The 19,267-nt window shown below is 40.9% G+C and overlaps 3 protein-coding genes across 4 annotated transcripts; 2 read left to right on the plus strand and 1 right to left on the minus strand.

The window, feature by feature from the left end:
* The first annotated feature begins 40 nt into the window (after positions 1 to 40).
* LOC119030978 lies at positions 41 to 2,120 on the plus strand. The gene is made up of 2 exons (XM_037119014.1): positions 41 to 800; positions 897 to 2,120. The coding sequence occupies exons 1-2, from the start codon at positions 503 to 505 to the stop codon at positions 1,862 to 1,864; spliced, it is 1,266 nt and encodes a 421-aa protein (XP_036974909.1). The 5' UTR covers positions 41 to 502; the 3' UTR covers positions 1,865 to 2,120.
* A 2,989-nt stretch (positions 2,121 to 5,109) lies between these two features.
* Positions 5,110 to 7,843, plus strand: LOC119006286. The gene is made up of 2 exons (XM_037074821.1): positions 5,110 to 7,242; positions 7,479 to 7,843. Exon 1 carries the CDS (start codon positions 5,145 to 5,147, stop codon positions 6,999 to 7,001), a length of 1,857 nt encoding a protein of 618 aa, XP_036930716.1. The 5' UTR covers positions 5,110 to 5,144; the 3' UTR covers positions 7,002 to 7,242; positions 7,479 to 7,843.
* A 2,062-nt stretch (positions 7,844 to 9,905) lies between these two features.
* On the minus strand, positions 9,906 to 17,776 carry pld3 (phospholipase D family, member 3). 2 transcript variants are annotated; one of them, XM_037074834.1, is made up of 12 exons: positions 17,584 to 17,776; positions 15,881 to 15,984; positions 14,705 to 14,755; positions 14,443 to 14,600; positions 14,078 to 14,258; positions 13,798 to 13,915; positions 13,578 to 13,705; positions 12,464 to 12,661; positions 12,153 to 12,292; positions 11,572 to 11,737; positions 11,379 to 11,478; positions 9,906 to 11,165 (listed from the first exon to the last, which is right to left on the minus strand). In XM_037074834.1, the coding sequence occupies exons 2-12, from the start codon at positions 15,905 to 15,907 to the stop codon at positions 10,978 to 10,980; spliced, it is 1,455 nt and encodes a 484-aa protein (XP_036930729.1). In that variant the 5' UTR covers positions 15,908 to 15,984; positions 17,584 to 17,776; the 3' UTR covers positions 9,906 to 10,977. The 2 variants fall into 2 exon arrangements, with proteins under 2 accessions (XP_036930729.1, XP_036930739.1); XM_037074844.1 differs by lacking the exon at positions 17,584 to 17,776 and adding an exon at positions 16,172 to 16,322.
* Positions 17,777 to 19,267: the final 1,491 nt, after the last annotated feature.

Below are 19,267 nucleotides of genomic sequence, written 5' to 3' on the forward strand. Positions count from 1 at the left end.
CAGGTTAAAAAGAGCTGTTATCATTTTAAATATTGTTTTTATGATATTTCATTAAATGTAATTCAGAATAAACATTATTATACATTAATTTTGTCATCTGCTGAAGCTCAATGTTTCTTATGTTTTACTGATGCAGTAATTAAGCAAAGCAAACTAACACGTGTCACACATGTCTAATTACATGTTACAAGAAATAATGCAAATAATGAAGATTGTCAGGAGCCATGGTGTAACAGCAGGTCACTAGTTTGTGGACTTCTGTTCAGAAGAATCTTGCAGTAAACTCAAGTTAAAACCTTTAATGTGTCTAAAAGTCATTTCACAACATGTGTCTGATCTTTTGATTAGATTCCTTGGTACAGAGCCGAAAGCGTCAAAGTTTCCTGTGATGGTGAGATAAAGAAGTCACCTCCCTCCAGCCACTAATGACAAGCTGCTGATGAGGGTTAATATAGAGATAATCGGGTGAGAGGTGTCAGTGTTTGCTCGTCCTCAGAGCAGAATGGCTGCAGTCGCAGAGCTCTCCTTCCTGCTGTTTGCTCTCATCAACAACATTCATGCAGAAGAACGTATCTTCATCGAAAGGGAATCAGACTCTTTCACCTTCAGACTCCCTGAGGACGCCGACTCCTGCCTGATCTCCAGATTTGTTGGTGAGGAGAAGCTCGTCCTGTGGAATACCTCTGCCCTCTGGTCCCAGAACTCCACAGTACCTGAAGACTTGAAACAACGACTGTCAGTTGTCACCAGCAACAGTATTTCTTCTTACATGATCCAGAACCTGACCCACTCAGACTCCGGTCAGTACCAAGAGAAGTGTTGGGGCAACGTGATGTATGAGAACAACATCACTATTATTGTTTGTAGTACGAGAAATGAATACAAAGATATTGAAGTCAGAGCTGGAGAAACAGTGGACCTGCCATGTGAGGGAGCAGCTGACAATCTGGACATCCAGTGGCTCAAGAGTGATTCTGGATATTGGACCAGCTTCTGGACAAGAGTTTTTGAGGACAGTGTAACATCGGTGATGGACAATGTTGAAGGAAGATCCCAAGAGGTGAAAACCTCATCAGGACTTCGTATTTACAACCTCACGTTAACAAAGTTCAATTATTACGCCTGTCTGGTGATGAACCAACAGCAGTGTGTCAGCAGTCACTCTGTACAGTTAAACCTACTAGATGAGTCGATCCTCCACACAGTGGGAGAGACAGCTGTGTTACAGTGTCCTGCTGCTGAGTTCACTGACGACCAGCTTCCACTTTGGAGGGTGACTAATGTGATATCGTCCACCTCAGAGGCGGGAAAAAACTACTCACTGGTGGTTTCATCACTTCAGTTAAATGACTCAGGTTATTACGATTGTGAAATCTACAACCATTTTCAACGGTATTACCTGGTGGTGTGCCCCAAACCTGGCCCACCTGCTGTCGAGCTCTTCTCAGAAGGAGACAACGTCACTTTCAGATGCAGAGGTCGGATAGAGGGTTGGGGGTACCACTGGTGGATCAAGACAAACCAAACAGAAGACAGACTCTTGAGTGAATCTAATTTAGCACCTGATTCTGATCTGCAGAGCAGACTGAGCAGATTTAGAGAAGATGGCTTGATGATTCTTTCTAATGTCTCACTGGAAGACACAGGAGAGTATTTGTGTTCCGTTTCTGGCCCAGATGGACCGTGTATGTCATTGTCCAGAACTGTTCTGAAGTCCAGAGAGCCCTCTGGGATGGACTTCACCCTCTACACAGTGAGGTCCTCACTGCTCCCTGGTCTGCTGGTGATCCTCTGTGTTGTTGTGGTGGCTGTGAACCAGAGGACCAGGGGAGGAGAGCAGCGTCCAGCTCAGACAGACACTTAATAAACAAACTGTATGTTCATACTTACTCATCATCATGGTTTATCACCTGTTGTACATGTAAGTACTCATTTCATCTTTAATACAGGAGGTTCTATATTATATTATATCATATTATTACCATTTTTTGGCCTTTTCTGGCTTTATTTATAGTACAGCTGAAGAGTGTGACAGGAAACGGGGTAAGAGAGGGGGAGTGACACGCAGCAAGGGGACCCGGGCTGGGAGTCGAACCCAGGTCTGTATTGTATTATGTAATATCATTTTACATTATATTATATTATATTATATTATATTATATTATATTATATTACATTATATTATATTATATTATATTATATTATATTATATTATATTATATTATATATGTTGATGGTGTCCAATTCATGTAAATTGAACATGTTTAAACTAGAGAGAAATATGGTGAGAGAATATTGTTGTTATTAATATTAATAATAATTATAGTATCAGAATCTGATTAGCAGATATTTTGTTGTTGTCATGTTGTTGTTGTAAAGAGGTGTTATAATAATAAGAAAAGAAATATAAAGAGGGGTAACAATTAAAACTTATTTAATAGATATTTCACTGCCAACAAACATGCTAGTGGTAAATGTTTACAGATGAACTACACAGTATTTATTAGCATTTACAAAGTATTATCAATCAATTATCAGTTGCCACGTCACAATAGACAACTGCTTAATAAAGAGATTGTAAAACATCTGATTGTTTGTCAACATTGGAATAACTATTAACTTTAATTATCTATACAATAATGTTATTGATATTGATAGCAGGGGAATAAATAGCTGATGGTTATAATATTAATAATGACAATAACAGAAATACTAATAATAGTTTCAAGGATGTACCCTCAGTTTCTGTATAAGTTTGTGTATAATAATAAAAACAACAACAACAACAATAATAATAATAATAATTGTTTTATCATTATTATTACAAAATGTATTATGTATGATTACATTATGTTTTCAAGTCATTTTTAACATGTATGCAACTAATCTTATTATTTTTCAATCTTTTTGCCTTAAATAAAATCTTGCTCTGATGATTATGTGTTTTTTTTTAACTGTATGTGAAGGAATCTGTGCATTTATATATATAATAACTGTATCTTGTAGTGTTGTTAGTGCTGTATAACTGTTATTATACTTTGGTCTGTATCAGTCATCTGTATAAATGAACAATACATGTTGATACCCAGTTTTTACTGTGTTGATTGTTACTTCTGACTGTAATTATTATAAGTAACTCATCTCTCAGTGTGCAAAATATATCTTAAAGTCAGATTAACTCCAACGTTCACATCATAGTTTTTATCAGTGCCTGTAGTGTTTCGTACGGCAGCATGACTGTTTTTATTATATTTCATGAATTGTATTTCAAAATGTATGAAAATGTATCTTGCTGCATTTTATTTCTCACTATCAGTAATTTTAATGTCTACAATAAATATCGATTTCTAAATGCTCATATAAGAGTGACAGAAGTTGTGTGAACAGGTCTGATAGCAGCTTCAGTCGAGGAAAAAGCAGAAAATATCAGTAAACTGGATTATAGCGACAAAACTTCAGCATGCTTAAATATGAGTCGAATCTCAGAAGAAAAAACATGACAGCTATCTGTGTCGGCTGTTTATATTGCCACAATTCTTCAACTTCTTCCAGATATTAAGTTTATTGTGACTTTGCTGTTGTGAAACATTGCTATTCCTACTCACATTCAGAGTAGCCGTCACGCTCATTTCTTGGTTTTGTCACAGTTATAGATGTGTAGCCTGTATTTCTAGTTTGCACTTGCCCTCCAATAAATAGCCTAATAACAAACCAGTGCTTCATTGCTTTTAAAGAGTTGCAGCTGAATTGCATGTCTTTTAAACCTCAGTGTTATGATGATCTGAATAAACTCATGTTGACAATAATCTGTTGACACAAAAGAAATGGCAAATGCATTTCACTCACAGCCACACAGGATACACAGCTAAGTAGTTAGCTTTCTATAAGTATTTTGTTTCTTAATTTTACATGAATTAATCTATATATGTGCACGTCCCTGATCTCCTGTGATAAACATACAGGTCTTGATGAGGGAAACCAAACCAAAATATAACAGAGTATTATAGTGATTATTTTCTAAGGGAGCTGTCTGACTGAGTGTGTTTATTTCTCTCATTAATCTGCTGCATGTTGTTTGTGGATCTGATGGAGACACATAAGAACACAACCAGGTGAGCTGCATCTGTTATCACTCATCTAAACATATTAATATATACAGTCAGTGTACTTAAAGGATGTGATCCCATGACAGCATCCACACACCAGTCAGTGATCCACTAACTGGTTTCACAGACTTGTTCTTTGCTCTCAGCCATTCTGTTTTGCCTCTTAACTATTCTAACATTACTGCCCAACGTACTGATGCGCACAAACCTAACTAAAAATTCAGAGAGGGAAGTAAAGACACTTGCAGCATCCTCCCTCTCTGAACTCAATATCTGAAGACTGCAACTAATAACAAAAGGCTCCTGAAAACAAATCTCCAACATGTTTCATGAGTTAAGACAGTTTAGCAGTGAATTTGTGAAGGTCTTAAATGCGTTTATGCGTTAAAACAAATTCTGTTAAAAGTCGAAATTTTGACTATTTTTCATGTTTGTTACATTAGACATGTAAATTCACAATGTATTTGTGTAACAGCCATTTTGAAACCTCACATGCATGACAAAAGAAAAATGGCTGTTGTGCCTAGCAACAGTTGCTATGCTGCTGTGTGGGGGGAGGGACTAAGGCTCTAGAACGTCTCTGATGTATGACCTAAGGTTCTAGAACATCTCTGATGTATGACCTAAGGTTCTAGAACGTCTCTGATGTATGACCTAAGGTTCTAGAACATCTCTGATGTATGACCTAAGGTTCTAGAACGTCTCTGATGTATGACCTAAGGCTCTAGAACGTCTCTGATGTATGACCTAAGGCTCTAGAACGTCTCTGATGTATGACCTAAGGCTCTAGAACGTCTCTGATGTATGACACGTGAACAGAATGGCTTTGATGTCTGACCTGATAAAATATTTGACCAGGTTTCAACACACGCACATTTGGTTGTAGACCTCATTACTGCTCAGACCAGTACGTGGAAACTACGCTTTGTCATTGGGAGACGAATCACACACATTTTGTGGTAGACTTATTTTCTGCTAGTGTTAAAACTCAGACTATTACGTGGAAACTACGTTAAGTTACTGAGAGACGATTCAAAGATGATCGATCAGAATCCAGCTACGGGCAGCATGGAAACAACAGCCACACAGGACACAACTCAGACACAGGAGCCATTTGGCACTGATGCTTATCGACCACAGGTTGAATCCTTTTTTCAAAGGATGACACCAGAAAGATGGCGGATGCTGAGTTTTGGTACTCCTGATGAGGCCACAAAGATTATGCTGGCAGACCTGCTTTTACACATAAGTACATCTGTGAGTAAACAGTTGCTGGCCCATCTTAAGAGACGTGCAGGTGTGACTTTGGACAGTCACACACTAGATGCGTACAATGTTACCGACGGACTTACTCAGACTTTCGCTGAGACTCTGGGTGTTTCAGATCCAGTCCAGTCTGCCAGCTCGAAAGCGTTGTCAGACTTGGTGGACAAAGAGATCTCAGAGTCCGTCAACTCTGCTCTCTCCTCTAGTGTGGACAGCAGGGAGCACATCACTCCCCCCAGCAGACTTAACACTATGGTTGAACATGCCAGCAGAATATTAAAGGCATTCGCAGCCAAGATTAAGTTTTCTTCCAGTCCTGTGTTAGGTGGACGGAAGAAGGATGAAAAACTTAAATCTGCGTCAGTCAGTCAGTCATCACTTGAAACAGTGGAATCAGACGGCCAAGAGAACATCTCATCAGAGGACAGCTTTGTGAGAGCAACATCTAAAGCTGCCATGAGAATAATTAGGAAAGAGCTGGATGACATTGCAGAACCTGTTTTGGATGACGTGTCGGCATGTGAGACGCTGCAATCCGGAAGCTCTCAGCATATTATGGCTGTTGCAGATGACATCGCTGAGCTGATTGTTGAAAAGACTGCAAGTTTGGAAGAGACAGGCTTTGCAAGTTCCAGTCCAAAACCCAAACAGCAGCAAAAACTGAAAATAGTGTGCAGCAAGATAAAAACCTTTCTTGCTAAGAGTCTTGCCAGGGCCGGCATTTGTCGCATCGCAGCAAACCTAAAGGCACAGTTCCTTCAGGACACGGACGATGACAGCAGTCAGTCGTTGCAGTCGCTCATAGATAGTATTGACTCTTTAATTGAGACAGACCAGAGTGAAAATGATGCGGATGAGCTGGCTTCGATTCCTTGGTTCGAAAAGATTTCCAGCGGTGAATCCCAGGAGGTCACACGGGAACTGAGTGATGTTCTCTACAGTCACCTCACAAATGGAGACACCCCCGAGGTTTTCCAAGAAATACAAACACCTGGGGCACAAACCTGCTCGAACAGAGAGGTTGCCATTTCACGCTCTGTCATGTATGCTGACATAGAGATGCAAGTGAGGAATTTTCTAGCCCTAATGAGCTGGTGGCTGTATACTCAGAGTGACAGCCACAGTCAAAGTGTGACACGGACTTTAATGTACCAGGTGCCAAAGTCTCCCAAGACAGCCTCCAGAGTTGAGGAGACACCAAAGGTGGTACAAAACAAATTGTCTGTCCGACTGCTCGTTGAGATGGTGGTTTGGGACACATTCGTCAAAGTCCATGTGATTCCTGAAAAAAAAGAGGACATCATTCAGCGTTTATTTAAAACCATATGGGCTAAGGTTGAAGGTGCAGATTTATACATCAAATCGTTAAAAAACCTCAGAAAGGCAATTTTTAAAGACCTGTGTTTAATTTCAGGCAGTGCAGAGACACTATTGCTTGCACTGAATATGGAGGACCCAATAGTTGATAGTTGCATTGCACTGATATTTAAAGATCACTTGACGACACCACCAAAACAACCTTGCGCCATCAGCAGGTTCTTCTCCTCTGTGGGCGAATTCATCTCCAAATCCTTCAGAGGTAGACGAAAGATTGGTGTCCTGCCTACTGACAATTTTCAACCTGTGTAAAACACGGGGTTAGGCAGAGAGAAATTGCCCCCACCTTCAAAGATCATCTGACGCCACCACCAAAACAACATAACTGCATCATCTGCAGGTTCTGTGGCCCGTAACAGCCTGAGACCTGACGTGACATGGGTTTACTCCGGGATGCTCCGGTTTCTCCCACTTTCCTCGCAACCATGAAGCTGATGGGGGCTTTAAAGCCCTCAAAAGCTAATTGGTAGCAGGAGGCTACCTTGATGTCCAGGTTAGCTTAAAAAAAACAACTTCTTTTCCTACTTTCCATAGGAAATAGACAATTGGAAACTAGCCCATAATGGCCTGAGACCTGAGCCTATCTGAATTTGGGTGTTTCTTCTGTAATGACATGGGTTTACTCCGGGATGCTCCGGTTTTTCCCACTTTCCTTGCAACCATGAAGCTGATGGGGGCTTTAAAGCCCTCAAAAGCTAATTGGTAGCAGGAGGCTACCTTGATGTCCAGGTTAGCTTTAAAAAAACGTCACACAAAACTAAAAATAACAACTTCTTCTCCCACTTTCCATAGGAAATAGACAACTGGAAACTGGCCCATAACGGCCAGAGGCCTGAGCTTCTCTTAATTTTTGATGTATCTTCTGTAATGACATGGGTTTACTCCGGGATGCTCCGGTTTTTCCCACTTTCCTTGCAACCATAAAGCCAATGGGGGCTTTAAAGCCCTCAAAAGCAAATTGGTAGCAGGAGGCTACCTTGATGTCCAGGCTACTTCCTACTCCACTGGCCTCTGTCAATGTATAGAAACCAGTGGGGCAGGAGGCGACCTTGATGATGTAGCTTTAAAAAAACTTAAAAAAAAAAAAAAAAAAATCTTTTTAAAAATAACTTTTCCCCCCACATCCTATAGGAAATAAACAATCAGAAACTTTTAATAATAGACCAACAGAATACAAATATTAATAAACAGTGATTCAAAATCAAAAACTACAGTTGTGATGAGTGTCCACCACTTATTTATCCAAAGGACTGTACGATTTTTAATTACCTTATTCAAGATTGTTTAATCGCTTTTCACTAAAAAGGATGTTAGTAAAATGTAAGATGCAGTGATTGCAGTATGTTGAAGGGCCATTGAAAGACGATAGCATGATAACATCCTGACCCATGAATACATGATGTTTAATAACGTAGTCATGTGTCAAAGTTGTCAATAGAGTGTTGCAGGGATGATGTATTATTGTAGGCTAACCAGGAAGTTAGCATCCTCCTGGTTCCATCGACAAAAAGCTAATCTCGGTGGAAAACATACATTTTAGATACTTACAAATTTTGTTCATCAAGATAATAATACAACTAAATTACAGTGACAGGTGCCTGATGCCGAGTCACTGTAGTGACCTGGGTAACGAACAATATACCTCACATGGCGGGAAACAGAGTTACCACAGTGCAGCGCCATGCTGCCTTTCTGAAGCATGAGCTAACCAGTAGCCATAAACACAATGCTAAACACTGGGGTTAGCATACAAGCTAACAAGCTAGATTCACCAACAAGCTACATAGCTTGACTGCAACATCGTACGACCATATGCACTATTGCGAGTATTACTGTAACCACCTACACCAAAGCCTTGTGGTTAAAACATAGAATTAAACATATATCAAGCAGGGGTCCTTACTTGTCCAGCAGAAAAGCAGCTAACTCCGCTTTGCTTCGATATTTATCCTTGTTTTCTCTCTGCTGCTGCTTTTCTTCGTCAGTCTTCGTAATTCTTCACTTTGACGTGGGCAATGGTGGGACATTTTTCGGCTCTATTGTTGTTGTTGTCCGCCATTGTTTACAGTTTGGGCTTGAACATATCTGACCAGGTAAGAGCAGGCACTGCTGACAACATGCATGTGCTAGAGAATGATTGACAATTCTCAGACACTCCCTTTGGCTCTGATTGGTTGTGTTGATCCGGGAGCAGCGGATTCTTGCAAATCAAATTAGGGCCACCGGATGGAGCCAAGGACAGTGGATTTTTACCCATCTGACCTCTATCTTGTTCTACTGTCAGATCATTATGACAATTTTAGCAAATGTAACAGAAAATAGTTACAGACTACAGTTTTAACTTTGACAGCCTGTAATAAGCGACACAAACTTCTTTTCTTTCCATCCGAGAACTGCATGGAGAGGTTGAACAACCCAGCAGCAGAGGTAAAGGAGGACCTGAAGAGACCACTGCTCCTGTACCACAACAGATCAACACTGACACTCCTCTCCGCAGAAACACTGAACATTACAGAACGCTAAAATATATCACATCGAATCATCAAATAAAGCTTCAGGTGCAGACGCTACCTTTTAAAACCAGTTATTCTGCTGCCAAACTGATTCAGTGTGACTGTTAATATTAGATTGGATTTGAACTCTGATGTGAAGAAAATGAGATCAGGACTTTTAATCGAGTTTTGTGTTAACTTCAAACAGGTCTCTGGCTCAGGGGCTTGGTCAGTGATCCCTCCATGCCTCCAGTCTTCACACCTGTGCAGGATTAAAGGGAATCAAAGACTGAGCTGCTGTCTCCCAGTTTGATCCGACCCAGTCAGTCGGCACAGAACAAGTCTCAATACATTAATATCCTGTGAAGTTTGTCCCTTTTCTTCTAGGATAAGTACTAATCTCAGTCCACACTTTTAACTTTGAGCACCCATCTATGATCTTAGGAGACAGAATAGGTAAAAGTAGTCCAGTATCACAACCTTCAAGAATGTCATGCAGTGAACAACCTACTGCAGGAGCTTTCAGGTCTACAAACATTTAAGTTTTTTTCTCCAAGATCAGAATCAGCCAACAAGTCTTTTTATTATGGAGAAAGAGGTGAGCTCTCAGCAGACCTTTCAAAGTAACTATGTATCAGAGATCACATGAAGAACTTCAAACAGGTTTGATTCAAAGACATTTATTGAGAGTAATTTATAAAGAGGAAGCAGATAATGACGTGTACACAATAACTGCATGCCACTACTGGCAAACACGCTTCTTTGGACAGTTGCCGTAACAACCACCTCTTCACTAATTGGTAGATTCAATCACTCCACACAGTGGAAAAATAAATGAGTTCATCGTTGTTACTGCTGCTGCAGATGTTCAATCCCCTGTACACACCGCTGACTTTATTATTAAAATAATGGATTTTAAAACAGTCATGCAAACTGAGAGAGGAAATTAAAAAAAAAATCTATGTACAGTTCAGGCACGTCACACCATCTTAAGCACTAATTATTCCAGATTGCAGCAAACTAAAAAAATATTGTTTAAGAAACACACTTTACTCCCTGAGATGAGCAGGGAAGAAAAAAATCTCCCCCTGAGGCTGAAGTTGTGTCTGAGACTGATGTTTAAAAGTAGAGAGTGATCAATGAATAGATCATGTAACATGGGGGAAGATAGAACAGCACCCCCTACTGGTACTGACACTGCATAACAGAAACCACATGAATCAATACATTTAAGTTGATCACACACGTCTGTTCTGGTTTGTCAATGCTGGTAAGTGTATGTGCCGTGTTAACCAACACATGTAATAAACTTGGTAAAACTCCATTATAAGAATCAAAGAAATAGGCTAAAGTGTCATTTTATAAATTTAGTGTGGACGTTTGAAACAATACTGTCATACCACCCACTTTCAGGCCACTGCAGCATGGCGTCACTGTAAAAGTTGATTCTGTTTAAACCTTTTGCTGCAAGGCTGCTATATTTTGTTTTGACATACTCTGTGGTTTGCACTGTGGCAGCCTGACCACGCTTCCCACACTCAAATAGGAGAAGAAGCAGTTAACCAACAGAGAAACTCTGCTCTTCTAAGGGCTCGTCTGTGGCTGATGTTTCCTGTTCACAGTGTGAACATGTGTTTCAGCTGATAATTACAAAATGACGCAAATATGGCACTGCAGTTTGTGTTGAACAGAAGTGTCCCCCTGTGATGCAGAATGATATGTTTGCAAAATTGAGACTAACACAAGTTTTTGAGGTTGGAGTGCTGAGTGAGAGGAGTGCTGTAGTCGGAGTTCCAGTCTCTCTCAAACACGGCCTGCAGCTGTGATTGGACGGTGGGCTCCACAGACTGTGATTCAGTCTGGTTGACAACCAATGCAGAGCCGGCTGTGCTCACAAAGTAGTCACCTGACCAGTTAGACGTACCTGGAGACAGAAAATAACATATATAGTCGAGCTTTTATCACATTTCTCACACACTGGGCTGACTGTACAGGTGATCTGAGTTTGGGGTGTTTAATCAGATGTTAATATTTTCAAAACTATAAAGTATTCAGCTTACAGGAATTTGAAGTATTCGAAGATTTTTAGAATAATTTATCATAACAAAACACAATGTGCGTGTGCATACTGCCTTACCTATGTAGGCGATCTTGTCAGTCACCATGTACTTGTTGTGGTTCACTCTGGCAAAAGGAATCTCCTTCTGCTTTGGGCTGGAAGGCACCACAAACAGCCTCTGGATCAGGGAATAAAACGGATCAGCTGATTATCGTTTTTAATCTTCTAATCAGGTCTTTGATTGATAAAGAAACACAGAGGAGCTACTCACCACCTGGATGTCCAGTTTACTCTTGGTGTCATAGACTGAAGCCAGGGACTTCAGGAAGGGGAACATGACCGGCTGGGTGCTCGCCCAGCAGCTGATCAGCAGGCGCACTTTGACCCGCTTCTCGTAGCTCACTCGCCTCAGCTGGGTGTCGATGTCGGCCCAGTACCTGCAGAGGGCGCCACATGCACAGAACAAATACATGAGACATCACATTAACCCAGCAAAGAAGCAGTCTCACAATCCTCTTCAACATTTACATCCTAAAAAAACAAACACAAAAACACTGTTGCAGCCGCTTGATAGTTTCAACTAACACACTAACTGAAGGAACTGAAGGCTAAAGCGCAGCTAGTACAGACTCTTTGAAGCTGTACTTTGTAATTTTTGTCCTGTGTAGAAAAAAAAAAATATTCCTACTTCCCTTTTTTTCCATAATCAGGGCAACACAGTGGTAGACCACCAAAACCAACTCTAGAGCCATGCTGGGTAAAAATCTAACCTACGTTACCTGCAGCAGTTTCAAAAACACCTCATTGAATATAAAACCAAATTCTGCCTCCTCTCATTGGGAGTCTCTTCACCTTTTAGGGTGTGAAAACTCCATGGTGGGCAGGTAGTTCATGACAGCGATGTAGATGAAGCTCTGGGCATCGTCCATGACGCTGAGGATGGACTGAAGGTCTGGAGTCCTGCCGGCTGCACAGAAGGACGGAGGAGAACTCTGAGAGAGTGACGAGAAGAGGAGAGAACAGATTGGATCAATAATTAGTTAATTTTTAGCAATATTTTTTATGATACGAGGGCCTGAACAGACCATTAGCCCACTCACACGCCTAGTTAATCTAATATAAAGATTTAAAACAAACAGAAGATCCATCTGCAGGTTTCTCACCGACAGGTAGACGTTGGATGGCGTGTTGTTGAGCGGCAGCTGGAGGGGCGTGTCCTTGTTGTAGGGGGTGTTGAAGCTGGTGGGCCAGGGTGACGGGATCGACTGACTGTCCCCCAGGTACCAGTAGGCCTCAAAGATCTTACCCAGGTCTGCAGCCAGGCAGCTGCAGTTGTAGACCACCGCGCCCAGCTCCTTCACCTACAGACCAACAGCAGAATATCAGCTATTAGATTTTAAAACTGGATGCAACTACTGGAAGCAAAACATATACGACAGAAACTACTTTACATGGCTGCTTTCTCACTGTCACTACACAACTTAGTAACTAATCAGCCTTTGACCAGGCACTTATTCCTTTTTTCAATTCTCCATTTGAAAATGTTGATGTTTGTATCATTTAAAGCTTTTAATAACTTCACCATTTTTCTGTGTGAATGATTTTTATTTACATAAACATGTGAATGTACGAGATGACAGATGTCTAAAGCCACTGAATCTATGTAGATGTCATTACTTTACATATTTTTCCACATTTTATTTAACTGCTATTTTCCTGAGATTTTATTTATGTTGTTTGCAGACACACAGAAACGGAGTCGTATTGAATTGCGGGGGTACTCTCAGAAGGAAAGGGTGTTCATGGCAGCGACAACTCATCAAACTGAATACTAAAATATGACTAAATATCTGATTAGGAAAGCTCAAATTGTGATGTGGCTTGAGATACTGATGACCATCACAGTATTAAAGCGAAGTTGAGTAATTCTTCCAGTATGTCATGTGACTGAAAGTTTAAGCCAACACAAGAACTTCCTCTTCGAAGTGAAAGAAAATTAATTCTGCTTTGATCAGACAGAAGATAAATTATCATTTCATTCTGTTCAGTAGATGTCAGCTGGGATCCTTCATCAGACTGGAACACTGATATCAAATTCTGACTCAAAAAACTAAAAATACCAAATTTTTTCTCTGCTTCCTCCCATGATTTCCTTGTAAAACACAGACGCTGTCTACAAAAAGTCCCAAAACATCTATATAACTTTACATTTGTGACACTTGATCCTTACTGATAACCTGTGAGAGTGTGTATCTGTGAGTGTGTGTGTGTGTGTACCTGTGTGAGGGACCTCCAGTCCATGTTGGCACTGCCAATGTAAATGTGTTTCTTGTCTACAACCCAGAACTTTGTGTGGAGGACGCCTGAGGTCAGCTTCCTCATGTTAACGGTCCTGATGTCAGCACCTGAAACACAGACAGCAGACATGATTCGATCTGAATTTTAGGCAGAGACGGCTCTCAAATGAAAGATAAACAGCTGGTATCAAGTAAGAGACCCGAGTCGTTGAGCAGTCTGAGGTCGTCCTGTGGTTGACTCCCATGCGGCGTGTTCACTGCGATACGAACAGACAACTTCCCTGAGCGCTCAGCGAGCGTCTTCAGAATGGTTTCACCCTGTGCACACATCAAGAAAATTATTTGAACTTTTATTCACACAGCTGCAATTAAAAAGACAAATGGTACTTGTTGTTTATAGCAGAAAAACACTAATGAGCCTGACAACATTTGCATGTGTCCATCCCTCTCCTTGATGAGTAAAACTCAGATCCAGCTGACCTGTTCGGCTGTCGGCTCTTGTGTTCCAGTGTCTGTGTTAGTGAGCGTCCAATAGAAAGAGGCGATGTCGATACTGCTGCGAGCCTCGCCCATCAGATTGAGCCACGCCTGGAAGATGGAGGGGTGGGTGGTGCTGGAGTTAAACTCCAGCCCTTCAGGGATGCTCTCCACCAGAACGATCCTGACAGGGGAAGGAGAAGAGATTATACTTGTTTACATCTGTACGGCTGGTTCTGCTTATAAAGTACAGAATGACAGATTAATCGTCCAGGTTCATATATTGCTAGAAATTTACTTATTGTAGATTTATTATATGACATCATCTATTACAGCAGTCTTCCATCTGTGTGCAGATATTTGCTTACTTGCAGGGGTCTGTGCAGGACTGGGCCTGGGGGAGGGGGAGGCTGCTGCTCGGGGAAGGATGGGAGGAGGAAGCCCTCGGTGTCATGAGGTTGTAGAGCGCCATGGCAGCCAGCAGCACAGTCGCTACAGAGGCCAGAGCTATCACACACCGGGAATACTGGAGGAGGATGTGGAAGGTGAATAACACCGAGTAAATCATATTAATCTTGGCATTGTGTAAACTCACAGGACTTGATCTGAGTCTGTGTTTCTGTAACGTACCATCTGTGCTTTCCTGTTGGACTCTTGCCTCCTCCGCTCCACGTCCACCAGCTGCAGGCATCAGAACAGAGCGTCAACACAATGACCATTCAATACTAATTCACATCATTATTTTGAGGGTTCTAATCTAACAATCCACGTCACAGACTCTTACATCTCAGCTTTATTTTCGGTTGAACTGAACCTTGAATGGACGAGGACAAAGTCCTGGTCAATAACTCCTCATAAAGGTTCAACAGTGTGATTTTCCACCACAGTTTATTTTTCTGTCAGTAAAACGTGTGAAACTAATTTGTGCGTGTTTCTTGATTGAGGTCGGGGTATTTTTCTAATTCCCTGACTTCCTGTTTGCAGAGTCTCTTACTGTAAATGTCCAGGACATCGCAGCAACTCAGCCACCAGTTGGGAAACAGTTAAGGCTGCTGTTTTGTTTGTTTTCAAAACAAGAGTTACTGTTAAAGCTGCAACTATTAACTGAGTAGTTATCAAATACTGAATCCATGTTAATATTACTACTCCACTCTGATTCCAGCCTCTTAAACATGGAAAGTTTCTTGTTTTTTCCTCCTGTGTGACAGAAGACTGAATATCTTTGGGTTGTGGACAGAACAAGAGATTTGAGGACGTCAGCTCGGACATTGAGACACACTGATCAACACTTTTAGAGATAAAACTACTCATTGATTACTTTCAGACTATTCAACGATTAAAATGGTTGATAGTTTCAGCTCTAGTGAGTACAGTAATATATGAAATGGGAATTTGATTCAGAGTTGACAACATGACATGGAAAGAGCTGTTAGCTGTTACGACAGATCATGTGGGGAAACTCCTCTGTGCTGGTGTGAGTCAAATCTAACTGATACACACTTCAAATAACATTCATGAAAAACAGGAAGCATTTCCTCGTATCACAGAGTCTTAAAATACATAACAAATCATTAGTTCTGCATTTATTGATCTATATTTCTTTAAATAATGTAATCAATCACCATTTAGAGCACAAAATGTAAAAAAATAACTTCTAAAATTCGTTTTACCTGGGAGTAAAAAATGAACAAAAAACATTAAAACAAATAATGAAACATAAAAGTGGAAATTAGTCAAAACTACCAAAGGATTATCTGTTCATCAAGTAAATGATTAATCTGATTCAAACACCTGAAAGTGATTTACCTGGTTGTAAGGGATGTCCGTCTTCATTGTCAAAGACTAACTGACATCTGGTTTGACGCTCAGTTGTGTCAGCTCTGGTCCGATGATGCTCTGCAGCTCTGAGACTGAAAACAGGAACAAAACACACAATGTTACATCATTTCTCATCTACACAGGGCTGGACCCTATTTAATTTAACTTAAAGCAGCTACACAGCTACGAAACAACACATCTCTAACACCATTGTCTTTCCTCTACACACACACACACCTCTGCTGAACCTTTACAGACTTTACAAAGAGAAGCTTCTACCTGTTTTCAAAACCACAGACAGAGAATAACCTGCACAAAGACACACACACAGCTTCAGCTGCTGACAAGCTGCATGCAGGTCGGCCGAGCTCACGGCCACCAGCAACACCCTACATCACAACACGGATGTAAGGAACTGAATCCTCGTGGATACAGTGAGTCAAATAAATGCTGAAATAAAACATGTGACATCTCTCTGGACTCTGGGATCTCATGATTAATGAGGTCTTATTGTGTAAAATAGAGGAAGTATGGAAGTCTGAATGCTGACAGCAGCAGTCTGACCGCATCTGAGCTGCGTGTCCTCTGAGAAACATGTGACTCATTACAGCTGCTGGAGCAGAAACATACAGAAAAACACACTGGACCGATCAATTAGAGTATATTGGTTTGGGATCACAACACAGTTAAGAAAGTTTTAAGTCATTAACGAAACACGCTTTTCAACATTGTTTTATGGAACTAGACTTTATTGGAACTGGCGAAACATTTCCTGCTGAGCCAGTCTGTCGTCAGTGAGCGAAACATGTACACTGGCCTAGTTTCATGCCCTTATGTTTGTTTATTTGGGGCTGATGAACAGATGATCGGGTAACAAGAGGAAAAACAAATGTTGCTTTAAGGTTACATGAACACTCAAACAAAAAGGATCACATTTAAGATACTGTGTGACCCTGAAAAACCAAACAATACAAGGCAGGAACTGAGCCTGAAATAAGGAACAGAGACATTTTTAATCTTACATGTTTCATATCTGACACTGAAACTACTGTAGGTCATACTGGAGGAGTGTCCACACAGATATCCCAGTACTTCTTGTGAGACATTATGAAGGTATTATGACCTCTACTGTCTCTACTAATAGCTTTTACAGTAAACATGAAACCCTTGAAGCTCTTCAGGTGCAACAGATCCCTAAACTCCCTAAACTTGTGCTTTAAATGACAACTGCTGGACAAAGACGACTTGTTTATACAGATTCAGAGGAACAAATTACATTAGAGTGGAACAACAGAGAGTAACAACGATGACTCAACAGTGGTTTGGGCTCAAATTGTAGAAGTGATGAGTCAGAGAAGTTTACTCAACTCTTAAATTACAAGAATAACACACCAGCTTTGTTAGCTTTTAAGCTAGCTAGCTAGCAGAAGGCTAAAAATATGAATGTAATTAATATGGGGGACTCTTCAGTTCAGCCGAGTTTAAAGACCTCAAGAAACACATCAGAGTGAGACGAAGTTAATCCACAGTGACGTGACGGAGGTTATAGTCCGTGAGGTTATTTAACAATATCTTAATTCACATTATAAACCGTTAATTTTTACTGTTTACTGAGGGGGTCAAGAGTCGCTGACAGTGCGAAACAACAAAAACAACACTTCACTTTCAGCTCCAACAAACCATCGACCCACCTGCTATCATGCGTCCAGCTGCGTTAAAATACAGCCAACAGAAGCGTCAACGTCGGTTCTTCACGCACATTAACATTTAAAGCGGTTGTTTCATTGTTTAAAACTCAGAAAACAGAGAAAAAACTCGTTCACGGCGCCGTTCAAACGCCGATATGGACTCTCAGACGGGACAGTGAGAGCTGGAGCTGGTCACGTGATCTGAGCCCGACAGCCAATTAGAGGTTGAGATGCTCACGTGACGTATCAGAGGCGATTTACAGTAGTGCAGTTCAAGATGTCGGCCACAAGATGGCGCCAATTACTCATGGAGGCAACAGAAAGCAGCACGTTTGATTTCCTGGGTCATCTGCTTGTTGTTAAACTTAAATTTCAGGTGAAACTCCACTCAGGCCTGGGATTTAAATATCTGCTGCTGATGCCCTTTCCATATATTGTTTACCAGCCTCTAATTGTTCTGTAACTAATGATTAATTATATATATTTTCACAATAAGTCAATTAATCGCTTAGTTGATAAAATGTCTGAGTGTCTCATTCACTGCAATAAATGTCAAAGAACAGCAGTGTAAAAATCTGACTGATACGATTTATTGACCATCAACATCTAATCTTCTTTCAATCAACTGGCTAATTGTTGCAGCTCCAGCCTCCAAATGTTTTATCCATACACAAGTTCAAGCTACATTTCTTAATGATTTGTGAAGTAATTTGAGTTTAATTTCATATGAATACAACAGAAAAAAAATGACATGGCTTGACATTATCATATTTTCACATTAAGGGGCTTGTTTGCGTGATCATTTTTTCTTACATTGCAGTCACAAATGTCTGACGTATTCCTGTCTTCTTTTCAGCTTTATTCAATTTCAACCTGCTGAGCTAACAAGTAAGACAGACCTCAGCCTGCTGGTGCTTCAGGACGAGAGGTGAGAAACACTAAGTCCCTAAAAAGAGAGCTGGATTCCAGTTTTTTTATTTCATTTTTTTGTATATGCAGATTTCACACCTGCCAACATCAGGCTGTGAAAAAGATATTCACCTTTAATTCATCTGAAAGTAAATGTAAAAGTGATCAAGAGTCAACATCTTAATGTATCGCCACAGACAACTCTTCAAGTGTGTTGGGGAGCCATCGTTGTCAGGGAGACGGGAGGCAAGAGGACAAATTGCTTCTTTGGAGCTGTTTCATCCGTTTTCACTGGAAAACTGAGTGAAGCTTGAACGGGTGAAGGGTCGAGTTGCCAGGTACAGGTTGGGAGAATGACAGCGTATCCTGGGTTTGAGAGTGTAAACTGGGCCTCGGTTGGGAAACTCACACTATCACTGAAGCCAAAGGTGAGCGATGGTTTGAATGGAGAGGAGACGAGAACAGAAGAGGCCAAGCAGAGTTACTGCAAATCTGCATTAAACAACAGAATGTGCATTCATGGGAGGTGTGGTGGATGGTCTTATTTCCTGTTGTTGGTGGTTAAACCTGCGGCACACACACACACACACACACACACACACACACACACACACACACACACACACACACACACACACTCTATTACTCTGCAGCAGTATAAACATTTGCACCATTGATGGGATATTTTCAGTCTTCCCCAGCGTGTGTGTGTGTTTATTCTGACTTCCAGGTGTCGTGCGTCTTTGTGTAACGCTCGTTACCATGGAGACCAGCCCAT

The sequence above is a fragment of the Acanthopagrus latus genome, chromosome 2 (assembly GCF_904848185.1).
Source record: "Acanthopagrus latus isolate v.2019 chromosome 2, fAcaLat1.1, whole genome shotgun sequence".
NCBI lineage: Eukaryota > Metazoa > Chordata > Actinopteri > Spariformes > Sparidae > Acanthopagrus > Acanthopagrus latus.